At 63.7% G+C, this 17,617-nt stretch overlaps 4 protein-coding genes across 5 annotated transcripts; 1 reads left to right on the top strand and 3 right to left on the bottom strand.

Moving 5' to 3' along the window:
- Positions 1–119: 119 nt before the first annotated feature.
- On the bottom strand, positions 120–2,506 carry LOC142599746 (glycogen [starch] synthase, muscle-like; the record flags this gene model as incomplete). The annotated part of the gene is made up of 4 exons (XM_075741517.1): positions 2,409–2,506; positions 1,675–1,819; positions 1,038–1,161; positions 120–301 (listed from the first exon to the last, which is right to left on the bottom strand). Coding segments are annotated over exons 1-4 (549 nt in total), but the record flags the coding sequence as incomplete, so codon positions are not given.
- Positions 2,387–6,988, top strand: RUVBL2 (RuvB like AAA ATPase 2). The gene is made up of 15 exons (XM_075741520.1): positions 2,387–2,516; positions 2,885–2,933; positions 3,076–3,131; positions 3,242–3,383; positions 3,475–3,604; positions 3,697–3,761; positions 3,871–3,979; positions 4,877–4,970; positions 5,057–5,180; positions 5,369–5,463; positions 5,543–5,661; positions 5,748–5,867; positions 6,118–6,247; positions 6,471–6,585; positions 6,913–6,988. Exons 1-15 carry the CDS (start codon positions 2,505–2,507, stop codon positions 6,936–6,938), a joined length of 1,386 nt encoding a protein of 461 aa, XP_075597635.1. The 5' UTR covers positions 2,387–2,504; the 3' UTR covers positions 6,939–6,988.
- Positions 6,989–6,990: 2 nt separating this feature from the next.
- PNKP (polynucleotide kinase 3'-phosphatase) lies at positions 6,991–11,136 on the bottom strand. 2 transcript variants are annotated; one of them, XM_075741518.1, is made up of 16 exons: positions 10,976–11,136; positions 10,615–10,661; positions 9,945–10,226; positions 9,739–9,818; positions 9,552–9,609; positions 9,353–9,460; positions 9,166–9,237; positions 8,886–8,934; positions 8,703–8,773; positions 8,488–8,580; positions 8,320–8,416; positions 7,998–8,059; positions 7,799–7,908; positions 7,603–7,690; positions 7,423–7,484; positions 6,991–7,200 (listed from the first exon to the last, which is right to left on the bottom strand). In XM_075741518.1, the coding sequence occupies exons 1-16, from the start codon at positions 11,091–11,093 to the stop codon at positions 7,080–7,082; spliced, it is 1,518 nt and encodes a 505-aa protein (XP_075597633.1). In that variant the 5' UTR covers positions 11,094–11,136; the 3' UTR covers positions 6,991–7,079. The 2 variants fall into 2 exon arrangements, with proteins under 2 accessions (XP_075597633.1, XP_075597634.1); XM_075741519.1 differs by lacking the exon at positions 7,603–7,690 and having other exon boundaries at positions 10,976–11,135.
- Positions 11,137–11,237: 101 nt separating this feature from the next.
- On the bottom strand, positions 11,238–16,874 carry KCNA7 (potassium voltage-gated channel subfamily A member 7). Its single transcript, XM_075741521.1, has 3 exons — positions 15,780–16,874; positions 12,790–13,596; positions 11,238–11,366 (listed from the first exon to the last, which is right to left on the bottom strand). Exons 1-3 carry the CDS (start codon positions 16,296–16,298, stop codon positions 11,238–11,240), a joined length of 1,455 nt encoding a protein of 484 aa, XP_075597636.1. The 5' UTR covers positions 16,299–16,874.
- Between the last annotated feature and the right edge of the window lie 743 nt (positions 16,875–17,617).

Raw genomic sequence — 17,617 nt, 5'->3', positions numbered from 1 at the left:
TTCATGGCAGTGAGGGTGGGGCGCAGGGCGGGCTGAGTCCCCTCATCCCTAAATTCCACCCAACCCCATGGGTGCTCCCCCCACCCTATGGGTGCTCCCCCCACCCCATGGGTGCCCACCTTACAGCCCTGCGCGTTCATGGCGGCCAGGGTGCGGCGCAGGGCGGGCTGGGGCGGCTCCAGCAGCTCCACCTGGGTGCGGACGCTGCTCTCCACGTAGGGCCCCACCAGCACGTAACTCTCCCCCCACTCGTCCGCCGTCACTCGCGCCTTCGTCTGCAGCACCGTGTAGATCCCGCCCACTAACGGCATTCCCAGCGGGCACCGGGGCTCCCGTTAACCCACGGCACGCTAGGCCTCGTGCCTTCCCATGATGCACTGCAGCTCCCGTTAACCCACGGCACGCTAGGCCTCGCGCCTTCCCATGATGCACTGCAGCTCCCGTTAACCCACGGCACGCTAGGCCTCGCGCCATCGTTAACCCATGGCACGCTAGGCCTTGCACCCTCCCACAATGCACCAGGGCTTCCCGTTAACCCACGTCACGCTAGGCCTCATGCCTTCCCATGATGCACTGCAGCTCCCGTTAACCCACGGCACGCTAGGCCTCGTGCCTTCCCATGATGCACTGCAGCTCCCGTTAACCCACGGCACGCTAGGCCTCGTGCCTTCCCATGATGCACTGCAGCTCCCGTTAACCCATGGCACCCTAGGCCTCATGCCTTCCCATGATGCACTGAGGAAGGGCGTGGCTTCCCAGCCTGCACTGGGGCCCAGCCAATCCCCTAGGCCTCAGTGCATCCCACAATGCACCGGGGCATCCCCCCCATCACCTGCCTCCATGTATCCCAGAAGCCTTTGGGGCCTGACCCCCCCCGACATAATGGAGCTCCGCCCCCTCCCCGCAAAGCCCCGCCCCTCCCGCAAAGCATGATGGGACAGCCCGGTCCTCCAACGGGCCTGAGGGGACCCGGGGGGGTTTCCCATTTTTTGGGGGGGGGTGTGTGTGTGTGTGTGCGTGTCCCCAATATCGCTCACCCTTATTGGCCACCTCCCAGGCCACTTCGAAGAGGACGACATTATCGGGGGCCCCGGGGCCCCCCCACTCTTCCAGCCCCGGTAGGGAGCTCACCGAGACGCTGCGGGCCAACGGCATGGCGCCCTGGAAAGGGGGGGGGGGAGGAACACAGCACGGCCCCCCCCAAATAAAAATCAGTATGGGGCGGGGGGGGGGGAAGCTCCAAAACTCGGGGACAACCCCAAAATGGTGGTCGGGGGGGTGGGGGTGGAGGGAAATGGGGGGGGGGGACACCCACACCCATGGGACCCCCCCAAGGACCCTGAGACACCCCCCCCCATAACACCCCAACCCCCCCAGCACCCCAAGTTTCCCCCCCCACCCATGGGTACCCCCACCCACCCACTGCACCCCCCCAACCCCCCATAGGACCCCTCTCCCCCCGCAGCACCCCGAGATCCCCCCATAGGAGCCCCCCCTGCCACCCATGGGTGCCCCCCCGAGGCCATTAAACCCCCAATAAAAGCACCCCCCCGGGACCCACCCCCCGGGGACCCCCCCCCGGGAGCCTAAGGCTCCCGGGGGGGGGTCCCCGGGGGGGGTGTCCCGGGTTTTGGGGGGGTCCCAGAGGGTCCCATTCCGCCCCCCCCCCCTCACCTCCCCGCGCTCCCGCAGCCGATCGCGAACTGACCCCTCCCGCCCCCCGTCGCCTTCACGCCCCGCCCCCTCCTCCGGTTGTGGCTCCTCCCCCAGGCGCTGATTGGACGAGATGCGCGGTCGACGACGACACACACGGTGCAGGCTTAAAGGGGCAATGAGAGGGATTAAAGGGGCAATGGGGGACCCACAGCGCGGGGGGGGGGGGGAAGAGGAATTGGTTCCATCCCCTGTGGGGGAGGGGAAAATGGGTCTATGGGGCAGCTATGGGGCAGGCCGGGGTACTTATGGGGCGGCTACAGGGTTATGGGGTACCTATGGGGCAGGCTGGGGCTGTGAGCCTGGTATAAGAGTTGTTATGGGGTTTGCTACGGGGCAGGCTATAGGGCAGGGCTATGGGGCGGGCGCTAGGGGCAGGTCAGGGCTATGAGGCACCTATGGGGCCGGCTGTGGCGCAGGCTGAGGGTATAGGTGAGCTATAGGGAAGTTATAGAGTGGGGTATGGGGCAGCTCGGCACGATGGGGCAGCTCTGGGTGTGGTTATGGGGCTGTGGGGTACCTTTGGGGCAACTCTGGGGCTGGCCAGGGCTATAGAGCCGTCTACGGGGCACAGGATGGGCGATGGGGCAGGCTATGGGGCACAGGATGGGCGATGGGGCAGCCCCGCCATCCCAGAAAGCCCGTGGCAGTGTTGGAGGACCGCGCACCATCGAGAGGCAGGGCCAGAGCGGTACCCGGCCAGGCCCCGCCCCTTCTCTCTCGTTTCCCGCCCCGCGCCACTTCCGGTGCGCGCCAGGAGAGCGCGAGGGCAGCGCGGAGCGAGCGGCACCATGGCAACGGCGGTGGGGGGCCCTGAGGGGGTTTGGGGGGGCCGGGGGGGGCCTGAGGCGTTTTGGGGGTCCTGAGAGGGGGCGGGGGGGGTTGGGGGGGGATCTGGGGGGTCCTGAGGGGCTGGGGGGGGGTCCAGGGGGGGCCGTGAGGGTCTGAGGGGACTTTAAGGGGGGTCCTGAGGGGTTTTGGGGGGGGCCGGGGGGGCCCTGAGGGGCTGGAGGAGACTCGGTGGGGCAGGAGAACACAGCGAGGGTGGTGGGGGGCTGGGGGCTGATTTGGGGGTTCGGGGGGGTTGGGGGGATCCCGGGGGTGCTGAGGTGGAGCCGATTTCGGGGGGTGTGTGTGCCCCCCCCAGATCTCCCAATTCCCCCCCCCCCAGACCCCAAAAGTGCCGGAAATCCGGGACGTGACCCGAATCGAGCGCATCGGTGAGCAATGGCGGGGGGGGCTGACATCTCCCCGCCTTGTTTTTTGGGGTACCCCCCCCGGAAAAAACCCAGTGGGGATCCCACCCCATTTTTGAGGGGGAGGGCAACACCCCAAAAAACACCACCCCCCCCCCCCAAACAGGCGCCCACTCCCACATCCGCGGCCTCGGCCTCGACGACGCCCTGGAACCCCGACAGGTACCGAGAAATTCTGGGGGCGACGCTCAAAGGGGAGGGAAAATGTGGAAAATTGTGGGGTGCAGACCCCAAGTCCCCCCTCGGGGCCCCCCCCTTTTCCTCCCCCGCAGGTTTCCCAGGGGATGGTGGGACAATTAGCGGCTCGTCGCGCCGCTGGCGTCATTTTGGAGATGATTAAAGAAGGAAAAATCGCCGGGAGAGCCGTTCTCATCGCAGGACAACCCGGCACCGGCAAAACCGCCATCGCTATGGGTCCGCCGATGATTTCCCCACTTTTCCCATGATTTTAACACTCCTGAAATCACCCAAAATCACCCCAAAATCCTGTGACCCCCCCACCCAGGGATGGCGCAGGCGTTGGGGCCCGACACTCCTTTCACCGCCATCGCCGGGAGCGAGATTTTCTCCTTGGAAATGAGCCGGACCGAAGCTCTCACTCAGGCTTTCCGGCGATCTATCGGCGTTCGCATCAAGTTAGGGTTCCCCCCCCTTTATTTTTAGGGTCCCCCCCTTTATTTTTGGGGTCCCCCCCTTTAACTTTTCACTTTTTGTGGTTTATTCGCAGAGAAGAGACGGAAATTATCGAAGGCGAAGTGGTGGAGATTCAAATTGATCGGCCGGCGACCGGCACGGTGAGACTCCCCTCCAGAAACACCCCCCCCCATCACCCCCAAAAAACCCCCATCACCCCAACAAAGCCCTCAGACCACCCCAAAAATCACTGCCTCCCCCCCCCCCCCGGGCACCAAAGTGGGGAAGTTGACGCTGAAGACGACGGAGATGGAAACGATTTACGACCTGGGGACGAAGATGATCGAGTCGCTGACGAAGGAGAAGGTCCAGGCAGGGTGAGCACCCCAAAAATTTGGGGGGGGACACCCCAAAATGAAAGGGGGGGCCCCAAAATTGAGTTGAGGCCCCCCCCACCCCAAAATTGAGGCGGGAGGTTTGGGTATTGGAGGACAGAGCCTGAAACGAAGCTGAAAATGAGGCAGGGGGGTTGGAAATTGGGGGAGGACACCCCAAAATTTGGGGAGCAGGGGTGCCTCAGGATGGGGGAGAGGTGGGAAATGGGTGAAAAAGTGGAAAAATTGAGTAAAATAAGCGTAGGTGGCGTGGGAATTGGGGTGAGAAACCAGGAACTGGGGTGAAAAACCTGGGAATTGTGGTAAACCCCCAAAATCTTGGTGGAAAAAAAACCCAAAATGGGTTGAAAAAGCTGCAAACTGGGGCAAAATAACCTGAAAATGGGGGGAGCCTCCCAAAAAAATGGTTGAAAAACTTCAAAAATTATTAAAAAGTTCAAAAATAGAATAAAATAATCCCACAAATGGGGTAAAAAAAGCCCCAAAGTGGGGTGGAAGAATCCAGAAACATGGAAAAGCTGCAAAATGGGTAAAAAGCCCCAAAACAGAATGAAAAAGACTAAAACGGGCAGGAGAGAACTTGAAAATGGGTGAAAAAGCCCTAAACTTGGTAAACCCTCTAAACCTGGGCTGAAATAGCCCCAAAATGGCATGAAACGCTCCCATTTTGGGGTAAAATGCCCTGTTTTCAGGTAGGACCCCCCCCCCAATATTATAAATTACCTTAAAAGGGAGATGAAAGAACCACAAACTGGGCTAAAAAACTGTGAAATAAGATTTTAAAAAATGCCAGAAACAGGTAAAATAAGACTTGAGGAAGGGGACGCCAAAATGGGGGGGGGGGGGGGGGGCCTGAAATGAGGGTGATTTCCCCCCCAGGGACGTCATCACCATCGACAAGGCAACCGGGAAAATCTCCAAGCTGGGTCGTTCCTTCACCCGAGCGCGGGATTACGACGCCATGGGGTCACAGGTGGGAATTTGGGGGGGGCAGGAGGAGGTTTTGGGGGTGATGCTGAACCCCCCTTTAATTTTGGGGTCCATTTCCCACCCCTGCAGACGAAATTTGTGCAGTGCCCCGACGGGGAGCTGCAGAAGCGGAAGGAGGTAGTGCACACCGTGTCGCTGCACGAGATCGACGTCATCAACAGTCGCACGCAGGGCTTCCTCGCTCTGTTTTCCGGTACTGCTGCCCCACGGCCGCCCCACGGCCACTCCACCTGCCCCCCCCCAAAACCGCCCCATCCAGCCCAGGGCTCCCTCAGTCTTAAGTGGCCCCTAAGTGTCCCCTGTGCCCCAGAACCCCCCCATAACCCCCCATAACCCCCCCAGCCCCCCATAACCTCCTCCCCCGCCCCCCCCCCGCCCCAGGCGACACCGGGGAGATCAAGTCGGAGGTGCGGGAGCAGATCAACGCCAAAGTGGCCGAGTGGCGCGAGGAAGGCAAAGCCGAAGTCATCCCAGGGGTGAGCTTGGGACAGGGGGGCCCCCGACACCCCCACAACCCCCCCCAGCACCCCCATAACCCCCCCGGACCCCCCCCAGGTTTTATTCATCGATGAGGTTCACATGTTGGACATCGAGTGTTTTTCCTTCCTCAACCGGGCGTTGGAGAGCGACATGGCGCCCGTCCTCATCATGGCCACCAACCGCGGCATCACCCGGTGGGGAACCAGTGGGTGGGTGGGGGGAAATTGGGGGTGTGGGGGGCACCCCCTGACCCCCCCACTTTGTGTCTCTGCTCCCCAAGGATTCGGGGAACCAATTACCAGAGCCCCCACGGGCTGCCCATCGACCTGCTCGACCGGCTGCTCATCATCTCCACCGCGCCCTACAGTGACAAGGAGACCAAGCAGATCCTCAAGATAAGGTGGGGGGCACCCCAAAACGCCCCCCACACCCCAAACACCCCCCCTGCAGCCCCCATGGCACCCCACATTGACACCCACGGTTGCCCCAGGCAGGGAGAGAGCCCCCCGGGTGCCACCCAACACCTTGGGGTGCCCCACAAACACCCCTGGGTCCCCCAATACTCCTGGGTGCCCCCCAACCCCTCGGGACACCTCCCCAAAACCTTGGGGCACCCCCCAACCCTTTCGGGGTGCCCCCCCCCACCCCAGGTGCGAGGAAGAGGACGTGGAGATGACGGAAGACGCCTACTCGGTGCTGACGCGCATCGGGCTGGAGACGTCGCTGCGTTACGCCATCCAGCTCATCACCGCCGCCAGCCTGGTGGCGCGGAAGCGCAAGGTGTGTGTGGGGGGGCTGGGGGCATTTGGGGGGCAACATGTGGGGCTGGGGGCACTTGGGGGGGGGGCCTCTTGGGGGGGTGCGGGGTGTGTGTGTCCCCTGAAGCGTGGGGAAGAAGTGGGGGGGTTTTGCAGGAGCTGGGAGGGGATGAAGGTTCCTGGGGGGTGTTGGGGGGCCCCGGGGGGGTTGGGGGTGCTCTGCCCCCCCCTTACCGGCACTGCAGGGGGCGGAGGTGCAGGTCGAGGACATCAAGCGCGTTTACTCGCTGTTCCTGGACGAGTCCCGTTCCACCCAGTACATGAGGGAGTACCAGGAGGCCTTCCTCTTCAACGAGCTCAGTGAGGGGGGCGCGGGGGGGGTACGGGGGGGGGCGTGGGGGCACGGGGGGGGTGTGGGGGCACGGGGGAGGGCAGGGCATGGGGGGACCAGAGGTGCAGAGGAGGAGGGAGGGGGGTGGAGGGCAGTGAGGGGATGGGGGGGGGCACAAAAATGGGGGGCACGGGGGGGGTGCACTGGGGGCAGGGGGGACACATGGGGGGGATGGGGGACACGGGGGGTGCCCTGGGGGCGGGGGGAGAACAAAGATGGGGGGATGGGGGGACACAGGACGATTTGGGGACACCAGGGAGTCCCTGACTGTTCCCTCTCCCCATCTCCTCCCCCAGAGGGTGAAACCATGGAAACGCCGTGACCCCACCCCGCACCCCTCCCCCGTTTTGTAAAATAAACCCCAAATCGGAACTGGATGTGCGAATCCTCGCGGGGGGGGAGGGGCAACACCTTTATTGGGGGGCTCAAGGGGGTGGGGGAGGGGGTTTTGGGGGTGTGTGTCTCATCCGTCGTTGAACTGGCGGAAGAGGCGTCGGCGTCGGGGGTCCCCGAAACGGGGGACGAAGGGGACGCGCAGGATCTGGGTGAAGCCCTCGTCGGGGGAGGGGTCGACGAACTTGCTCCTGTGGGGGAGGGGTAAGTGAACCCCACCCACCCCCCCCAGGAATGGGGGAAAAAGAGGCTCCTGCCCCTCCCCCCCCCAGGAATGGGGGAAAAAGAGGTCAAATTGGGCAGAAACGGGGCAGGGGGGAAAAGAAATGGGGTAAAAGCAAGAGAATTAGGGGTTGGGGGGAGGGTCTGGGAGTGCCGGACCCCCCCAAACCACCCCCCCAGCCCCCCCGTACCTGTACCCGTGCAGCACGGCGTCGCTCACCGGGATGTGGCCGCTCTCCGTCATATCCCGGAACTTGAAATCATTTATTTAGGAAAAAAGAGGGAAAAAAAAAAAGGGAGTTGGGGGGGGCTGGGGGAAGGGCAACCCCCCCTCACCCCAATCCCCTCCCCCCAACCCCCTCCCCCCTCACCCGACAGTTGTGTCGCGCCTGCTCCAGCGTGGCCGTGAAATGGAGACAGCGGCAGGGCACGGCGGCCGCGCGGGCACACGCCACATACCTGGGGGAGGGGTGAAAAAAAGGGGTTCGGGGGGTCCCCAAAACCTCGGGGGGGTCCCCAAAACCTCGGGGGGGGTCCCCACCTCGCCCTCACCCCCCTCGGACTCGCCTCTGTCGCGATTCGGGGTCGGGGTTCGTGTTGTCGACGGCCACAGGGCGCCCGCGGGTCAGGGCCTCGGTGCAGGCGGTGACGCAGCGTTGCCAGGAGCCCAGGGTGTCCTGCCGGGGGGGTCACGGAGGGGTCACGGGGTCACAGAAGGGTCAAGGTGGGGTCACGGGGGACCCTGTTCGCCCTCCCCCCCCCTCACCCGGTTGACGTAGACGTAGCCGGCGGGGACGAAGTGCGTCTTCAGGAAGGTCGATTTGCCGGCTGAGAGGGGTCAGAGGTCAAGGTTGAGGTCAGAGGTCAAGGTTGATCACAGAGGTCAAGGTTGGGGGTCAGAGATCAGAGGTGGGTGGGGGTAGAGATCAGGGATCAGCTTTGGGGTCAAGGGTCAGGATCGAAGATCAGGGTCAGAGGTCAAGGATCAGGACAGGGTTTAGGATTAGGGTCAGGGTCAAAGTCACAGGTTGGGGGCAAGGTCGGGGGTGGGCTCAGAGGTCAAGGGTCAGGGGTCAAAGGTCGCTCACCCCCAGGGAAGCCGACGGCCACCACCACCTCGGGGCTGGAGGAGAGCAGGGGGGCGGTGGGGGGGTCGTACAGCGGAGCCTCGGGGTCCAGCTGGCGCTGCGGGGGCAGGGGTCAGAGGTCAAAGGTCAGCCGCTGGCAGGGGGGGAGGGGAGGTTGGCATCACTCACAGGGTCAAAGGTCGGCAGGTCAAAGGGCGCAGGTGCCCAGCCCAGGAAGAATTCCTCCGGCGTCTGGAAGCGCAGCTCCGCGTTCAGGGCGAACTGGGAGTGAGGGAGTCACAAACTGGGGGGCTGGGGGGCAGGATGGGGGGGGGTCCCCAGGGGTTTGGGGGGGGGCCCGAGGGGGGTCCCCAAGGGTTTGGGGGGGCCCGAGGGGGCCGCACCAGGCGGTCGCTGCAGGAGAAATCCTTCTTCTTGCGCCCAGGGGCCCAGTTCGGGGGGCGCCCAGCAGCGTCTGGGGGGGCAAAAGACAAAGGGGGTGATGGGGAGGTTGGACCCCCCCCCCCGCAGGACCCCAAAACAGCCCCAGGGCCCCCCCCCAGAGACCCCCTGCATCCCCTGCTCACCCCCCACGTAGAGGCTCTCGGCCACCGACACCATCACGTCCCCGTTGGCCTGCAGGACACCCCAAACCAGTGACCCCCAGTTCAGCCCAGTCACTCCCACTTTGTGTCCCCCCCCGCACCTCCCAGTGTCCCCCAGCAGCTCCCAGTGCCCCCCAACACCTCCCAGTGCCCTCTTCCTGCTCCCAGTGTCCCCCCAGTGCTCCCCAGGCAGCTCCCAGTGCCCTCCCAGCACCCTCCAACACCTCCCAGTGCCCCCCAGTCCCTCCCAGTGCCCCCCCACCTTCTCGCAGAGATGATCCCACATCCCCAGCACTGGTTTCCGATAGATCCCCGGCCCTGTCGCCACCAGCACCTATTTTTTTGGGGGGGGAGGGGGGTGTCTGTGGTAAACAGCTCACAGGGGGCCCCAGGACGGGTCTGGGGGGGTCCCCTAAGGTTTGGGGGGGCCCGGGGGGGTCCGCACTGACCTGGAGGGGCAGCCCCAGCCGTTGGGTCACCGCTTCCACTTTGACCTTGAAGTCGTCAGGACGCAGGCGGCCGCGGGAGATCCCCAGTTGGTTGGTGAAGACGACGAGCTGGGGGGGGGGAAGCAAAAAAAAAGGGGGGTCAGTGGGGTTTAGGGGGGTCAGTGGGGGGTTTGGGGGGGCCCCAGAGCAGGGATCGTACCTTATACCCATCGCTCCGCAGCTGCTTCAGCTTCTTGGGTATCTCGGGGTACAAAATCCTGAGGCGGGGGGGGGTGTGCGTAAAAATGGAGGGTGGGCACCCCAAAATAGCACCAGGAGGCGCCCCCCCCCCCCTCCTTTGTGCTCCCCCAGGACCCCCCCAAACTCCCTGCCCCCCACCCCCTCACCTCCAGTCATCGGGGCCAGTGGGAAAAACCTTCCCCGACTTGGTGGTGATGAGGGTCCCGTCCAGGTCGAACCCGGCGATCTGGGCGGGGGCAGGGGAGGGTGAAGGGGGGGGCCGCCCCAAAAGAGGTGACCCCCAGAAGTGTAGCCCCCCCCAAAAGAAAAAAGACTCCCAAAATGAAGAAGGAACCCCCCAAACTGGGCGTACCTGAGCGCTGGGCACGACGCCGGGAGGGGTGAAGACGAGGAGAGAGCCGTGGTGATGCCAAGCGTCATGGGGGGCAGTCAGGGATTTTGGGGGACCTCCCCGGAGTGGAGGGGGGGATGTGGGGGGGCTGAGGGGACGTTTTGGGGGTCGGGGGGACTCCTCAAAGTGAAGTTGGTGAGGATAAAGCCCATTAACCAAGCAGAGGGTCTGGCCGGGGTGAAGGGTGGCGTGACCCCCCCGGCCCAGCGCTGTCCCCCCCACGGAAGTGGGGTTCACACCTCGCTGTGGGGGGGAGGCAGCGTCAGGGGGGGTCCCCAAAAACCCCCTGGGGACCCCCTTTCAATCCACCCCCCCAAATCACCCCAAAGCCCCCCTCGAATCACCCTGTGTCCCCCCAAAATTGCCCCCCCCCCCGCTGCCCCACAAAATGTGCCCTGAGACCCCTCGAATCCCCATAACCCCCCCCGGGTATTGGGGAGACCCTCAGGACCCCCCCAAACCCCCCTACAGCCCCCCTGATGGCTCCCCTAAACCACCCAACTCCCCTCAGGACCCCCCCAAACCCCCCAACCGCTCCCCTGACCCCCCTCAGGGCCCCCTAAACTCCCCGAACCTCCCTCAGGGCCCCCCCAAACCCCCCTACAGCCCCCCCGGCCCCCCCAAACCCCACCTGGGTGACCAGGGCCGTGCGCTCGGCGTAGTTGGCCACGATCTCCACTGCACGGGAAGGGGGGAGTTGTGAGAAACAGGGGGACCCTGGAGCCCCCCAAACAGCGGGGAAGGGGCGGCGGGGGGGGGACGACACGGACCCCAGGGGCCTTCCCGGTCCTTTGGCGGGGGCTGGGGGGGGGGGGGGGCGGTCCGGGGGGGGTCTCGGTGTCCCGGGACTGGGCCTGGGGAGGGGGCTGGGGGGGGTGGGTGTCCCCGGTGTCCCGGGGGCGTCTGCGGAGCCTCGGGGCTGCGCGGGGAGAAACGCGGGGTTCCCGGGGGGTGAGGGAGTGGGGGGGGCGTTTCCCGGTGCCCCGACGCACCCTGCCCACGGGAGCACTTGCGGTCGGTGACGCCGGTGAGCGGCCCCCGGCCCAGCACCACGGTCTCGCCATCGGGCAGCGGCACCGGCCCGCCCGCCCCGCGCAGCTCGCACCGCATCGCTACCGGACGTGCTGCCCCGCCCCTTCCGGTTACCCACCCGCCCCTTCCGGTCTCCGCTCCGCCGCTTCCGCTCCTCCCGCCCCGCCCCTCTTTTCGTCCTCCAAGTCCCGCCCCTTCCTGTTAATCCGTTACAGCTTCTGGTCAGCCCACCCCGCCGCTTCCGGTGGGTGAGGGCGCCAGCTCTCCCCCTGGCGGTGGAGTGGTGAGTCGGTCCTCCGGGAGCGCCTGGGTCCTCCAGGGTGGGGGGGCACTGGGCGGGACTGGTTTGGACTGGGAGGGGGCGGGGCATGCTCCGGGGGGGCACCCCTCCCCCCCACCCGGGTCCCCTGAATAACCCCCGGCCTCAGCAGGACACGGAGCCACGGTGTGACCCCCCCCCCACCTCGCACAAGGGGCCCCGTGACCCCCTCAGCCTTGCACGAGGACCCTCGTGACCCCCCCCAGCCTCACACGAGGCTCCCTGTGACCCCCCCCAGCCTCACATGAGGGTCCCCGTGACCCCCCAGCCTCACACAAGGACCCTCGTGACCCCCCCCAGCCTCACACGAGGGTCCCCATGACCCCCCCCAGCCTCACACGAGGGTCCCCGTGACCCCCCCAGCCTCACACAAGGACCCTCGTGACCCCCCCCAGCCTCACACGAGGGTCCCCGTGACCCCCCCTCTGCCACCAGCTGTCACCTTTATTGGCCCGAGAGCCACCACGAGCGCAGGGGACACCCGCTGTCACTGTGTCTCCGTGTGCCCCCCCCCCCAGGTACACACACATGCTCGTGCGACGCACGAGGGCCCGTGCTGGATCAGGTTCCCGGATGCCACCGCGGCCGCCGGCGAAACCCAAGAAGGTGCCGGGGGGGGGGAACGAGACGGGGCGGGGGGGAGGGTGCTGGCGAGAGCACACGCTCGTGCGACAGCCTGGTCGGGGCGGAATGGGGGTCAACATACGTCCTCGTGCACCCCCGTGTGTCCTTGTGCACGCTTGTGCAGCCTCCTGTGTCCTTCGGCATGCTCATGTGTCCTCCTGCGGCCGTGGGCACGCCCGTGCGTCCTCGTGCGTCCTCGTGTGCTCTTGTGCACCCTTGCTTGTCCTTTTGAAGCCTCGTGCACCCTTGTGCAGCCCCGCTTAGTCCTTGTGTGCCCTCGTGCACACTTGTGCACTCTCATTTGTCCTTGTGGACCTTCATTTGTCCTTGTGCACCCTCGTGCACCTTTGTGCACCCTTCTTTATGCTCATGCGCCCTCGTCTGCAGCCCCCTTTGTCCTCGTGCACCCTCATGCACACTCGTGTGCTCTCGTTTGTCCTCGTGCGCCCCCAACTTGTCCCTGTGCCCCTTCGTGCCCCCTCGTCTGTCTTCGTGCCCCTTCATTTGTCCTTGTGCCCCCTCTTTGTCCTTGTGCTCCCTTGTGCACGCTTGTGCACTCTTGTTTGCCCTCGCACCCTCTCGTGTACCCCCACTTGTCCCTGTGCACCTACGTGTCCCCTCGTTTGTCCTTGTGCCCCCTCGTGCACACTCATGCACCCCCACTTATCCTCGGGCTCCCTCGTGCCCCCTCATTAGTCCTTCTTGTGCCCCCTCGTGCCCCCTCGTGCCCCCTCGTTTCTCCTCGTGCCTCCTCGTGCCCCCCGCCCCCCCCTCCCCCCCTCACACCTGGGTCACCAACCTCCCCCCACCCCACCCCCTCCCCCTCCCCACCTCCCCATCCAGCAGCTCCTCCCCTCCCCCCCCCCCCGCCACCGCCCCTCCCCCTGCCTTGGGCTCCCCGTTGGGGGTGGGGGGCGACGGGGGGTGCCGGGGGCAGGGGGGGGCTGGGGCGTATTCCCCCCCTTCCTCCCCCCTCAGCTCCCGCCGGTAGAAGTAGCTGAAGTTGGAGACGATGACGGGGACGGGCAGGGAGATGGTGAGCACCCCCGCGATGGCGCACAGAGACCCCACCAGCTTCCCGCCCACGGTGACGGGCGCCATGTCGCCGTAACCCACCGTAGTCATGGTGACGACGGCCCACCAGAAGGCCCGAGGGATGGACGTGAAGGAAGTGGTGGGATCTTCAGCCTCGGCGAAGTAGACGGCGCTGGAGAAGAGGACGACGCCGATGAGGAGAAAGAAGATGAGCAGCCCCAGCTCCCTCATGCTGGCGCGAAGGGTTTGGCCCAAAATCTGTAAACCCGTCGAGTGACGGGACAACTTGAAGACCCTGAAGACTCGAACCAGGCGGATGACGCGCAGGATGGCCAAGGACATGGCGGGTTGACCCACGCCGCGTTGCCGCGCCAGTTCAGTTCCCAAAGCGACGAAGTAAGGGACGATGGCGACCAAATCGATGAGGTTCATGGCGTTACGGAAGAAGGCGGTTTTGCTGGGGCTGGCTAAAAGACGGACCAGGAGCTCCAAGGAGAACCAGCAGATGCAGATGGTCTCCACCACGAAGAAAGGATCAGTCAAACTGCCTCGGGGGGACGGTGAGGAGGAGGCGTTGACGTTGGTGGAGACGGGCGGTGGGGTCTGGGGATGGAGATGGTGAAGGGTTTAGGGGATGGGTGGGATGGACACCGTGGGGTGGTGGAGGGGGTCAGAGCCCCACCCAGAGCCCCGGGTCCACCACCCACCATGGGTTATGGGGGCCTAGAACCCACCCGGACACTTGGGTGCCCTCCTTGGGGAGGTGTAGAGGATCAGAGCCCACCTAGAGACTTCGGTCCACCACCCACCATGGGTTACCAGGGTCAGAGCTCACTCAGACCCCCAGATCCACCACCCACCATGAGTTACGGGGGCTTAGAACCCACCCAGAGCCCCAGGTCCACCACCCACCATGAGTTATGGGGGTCAGACCCCACCCAGAGCCCAGGGTCCACCACTCACCATGGGTTATGGGGGCCTAGAACCCACCCGGACACTTGGGTGCCCTCCTTGGGGAGGTGTAGAGGATCAGAGCCCACCTAGAGACTTCGGTCCACCACCCACCATGGGTTACCAGGGTCAGAGCTCACTCAGACCCCCAGATCCACCACCCACCATGAGTTACGGGGGCTTAGAACCCACCCAGAGCCCCAGGTCCACCACCCACCATGAGTTATGGGGATCAGAGCCCACCCAGAGCCCAGGGTCCACCACTCACCATGGGTTATGGGGGCTTAGAACCCACCCGGATACTTGGGTGCCCTCCCTGGGGTGGTGGAGGGGGGCAGAGCCCACTCAGACTCCAAGGTCACCCATCTTGATGCTTGGGTCCACCACCCAGCATGGGTTAATGGGGGGCAGAGCCCACCGGGACACCTGGGGCCCAGGAGATGGAGAAGGAAGAGGAGGAGGAAGAGGACAAGGATGAGGAGGAAGAGGAAAATGACAACAAGGAATAGGAAGAAAAAGAAATGGGAAATGATGAAGATGAGAAGAAGAAAGAGGAAGAAAAGAAGGATGAAAGTGATGAAGAAATGGGTGGATGAAGAAGAATGGAAGAACGATGAAGGTGATAAGAGATAATGAAGTAGAATGAGACGAATGATGATGAGGACGATGAGGGTGATGAGGAAGCTGGGAAGAAGGAAACAGATGATGGCGATGAGAATGATGATGATGAAAAGATGCAGACAATGAGAATGATGAGCATGATAGTGAGGAGAAAGAGATTGAGAAAAATGATGATGAGGAAGAGGCTGACATTAATGAGGAAGAATGGGAAAAGAAGAAGAAAGAGCTGGAGAAGATGGAGAAGGATGTGAAGAGAGTGATGAAAACGAAGATGATGATAGGGAGATGAAGAAGAGAAAGGAAGAGGATGAAAAGAATGATGAGGATGATGGTGATGAGAAGGTTGAGAAGAAGGGTGATGATGATGAAGAGCATGAGGATGGTGATGAGGATGGTGAGGACAATGGGGATGAGGAAGATTTTGGGGGGGACTCATTTGCAGTGAGGGCTCCCAGGCTGGAACTGAGGTAGGGTCTCCAAGCAGGAAGAAGAGCAGAAGGAAGACGAGGGAGAGAAGAAGATTGACAAAAAGAATGAGGAAGAGAAAGATGAGAATGATGACGATGAGGAAGATTATGAGGAAAATTATGTCAAGAAAAAAACCAAAAAGATGCAGAAGAACGAGGAGGAGGAGAACGATAACGAAAGTGATGATGATGAGGAGAAGGTCGGTGAGGACGAGGATGATGAGAATGGTGAGAAGGAGAATGGTGACAGTGGGGATGGTAAGAATAGTAAGGGTGGTGAGGACGATGATGATGAAGATGATGAGGATGAGGATCATGGGGTTGAGGATGGTGGAGATGAGGATGGTGAGGATGATGAAGAGGAGGATGATGAGAAGGGCGAGGATGGTGAGGATGGAGATGAGAACAGTCATGATGGTGATAGTAAGGATGGGGAGGATGAGGATGAGGACGGTGAGGTTGAGAATGGCAAAGATGAGGATGAGGATGCCAAGGATGAGGATGCCGGGGACGGTGAGGACGAGGATGGTGAGGGTGATGATGAGGAAGATGGTGACGATAAGGAGGATGAGAGTGAGGATGGTGAGGATGAGAATGATGAAGTTGAGGAGGAGGATGGTGAGGGTGAGGAGGAGGATGGTGGGGCTGAGGATCATAAAGATATGAGGATGGTGAGAATGAGGACGGTGAGGATGAGGAGGATGAGGAGGGTGAGGACGAAGACCCCCACCGTTGCCCACCACTCACCTGAGCAGACCCCTCCCCTCCAACCCGAAACTGGGGCAGGGTCTCCAAGCAGAAGACAACGATGGAGACGAGGATGACGAGGACGGAGAGCAAGGCCACGGCGCGGGCAGCCGGCGAACTCTCGGGGTGTTCGCACAACAACCACGCCCGTCGTTGTAACCTCCCACCGGGCAAAGGCTGCGCCACTTCCACTGCAAAGCCTTCGGCCTCGCGGAGTCTTCCTTCCGCTTCAGCACCCAGCTGGTAGAACCGTAACTCTTCCAAGAAGACATCTAAGGGGACGTCGGGTGGTCGACGGAGTCTTCCACCGGATTGGTAGTAGTAGAGGACGGCGCCGAAGGCTCCGCGGTGGCGGTCGAAGAAATACTCCCGGCGTTGGGGGTCAAAGTACCGTCGGCGTCGGCGGGGGTCACCCAGAAGGGTGTCAGGGAACCGGAGCAGGGTTCTCCCCAAGGTTTCGAACCGACGTCCCGCCACGTTGATGGCCACCCGTTCGCAACAGCCCACCGGTTCCCCCATTCCTGGGGGACCCCCGGTGGGGGGGATGGAGGGGGGGGATGGACCTGAGGGCAGGGTGGGGGTGGGGGGGTGGGGACACCCCTAAAATCTTGGGGTTTGAGGACCCTTGAGGTCCTTGGGGGGTCCACAGGGACCCTACAGATATGGGGGACCCCTAAACTCTTGGGAGTCTACAGCATTTGAGGACCCTCAAGCTCCTCAGGGGTCCTTCTGGGTTCTACAGTGTTGGGGGACCCTCAAGGTCCTTGGGGGTCCTACAGGGCCCCTACAGATAGGGGGGACCCCCAAATTCTTGGGGTCTACAGCATTTGGGGACCCTCAAGGTCCTCAGGGGTCCCTACACTGATGGGGCACCCCCTAAACACTTGGGGGTCCTGCAGAGACCCTACAGTGATGGAGGAAGCTCAAGATCCTACAGATATAGAGGGCCCCCCAAGTCCTTGGGGGTCCCACAGGGTCCCCCCCGTGTCACCAGGTCACCCCCAGCCCCTCCAGACACCCTATGGCTGTGGGTCTCCTGTCCACGGGATACTCCCAAACCTGCTGTCACTCGTCACTGGTGTCCCCAACCCACCTGACCGCCTGTCACGGGGGTGTCTCCTGTCACTGGGTGTCCCCGACCCTTCCGTCCCCCGTCACCAGGGTGTGACCCCCCCCATCAATCACCGGGGTGTCCCCAACTCCTCCATTCCCCGTCACCGGGTGTCCCCTCACCCCGTCAACGGGGTGTCCCCAACTCCTGTCACCGGGTGTTCCCCCCCCGTCACCAGGTGTCCCCCCCGTCACCGGCGTGTCCCCAAGCCCTGTCCCCTGTCACTGGGTGTCCCCAACCCCCGTCACCGGGTGTTCCCCCCTGCCCGTCACCTGGGTGGCCCCACCAACCCCCGTCCCCTGTCACCGGGTGTCCCCGACCCTGCCGTCCCGCTGTCACCGGCGCTGTCCCGTAAACACGGTGGCCCCGCGGTGTCGGGTTCCCCCCCGTGGGCTAAAAATAACGGGGTGGGGGGGGTGGTGTGGGTGCCCGGACGCCCGGGTCCTCTCCAGGCCCTCCCTACACCCGTCACCGATGGTCCCCAGAGAGGGAAGGGACCCCAGGAGGGGACCCCAGGAGGGGACACAGGCGGCCGGGGTTGTGTCACACCCTCCCCCCTCCCGTCTCCATGACAGCACGGGGAGAGGGGGTGACACCCCCGGTTGCTATGACAGGGACACGGGGTGTCACCCCTTGTCACCCTGGTTGCTATGGCAGGGACGGGGAAAGTGTCGCCGCCGTTGATGTGACGGACAAGGGGTGTCACCCCGATTGCTATGACAACGAC

Source organism: Balearica regulorum, unplaced genomic scaffold (assembly GCF_011004875.1).
Source record: "Balearica regulorum gibbericeps isolate bBalReg1 unplaced genomic scaffold, bBalReg1.pri scaffold_108_arrow_ctg1, whole genome shotgun sequence".
NCBI lineage: Eukaryota > Metazoa > Chordata > Aves > Gruiformes > Gruidae > Balearica > Balearica regulorum.
Note: the sequence above shows the minus strand (reverse complement) of the source record. Positions and strands in the feature narration are given on the sequence as shown.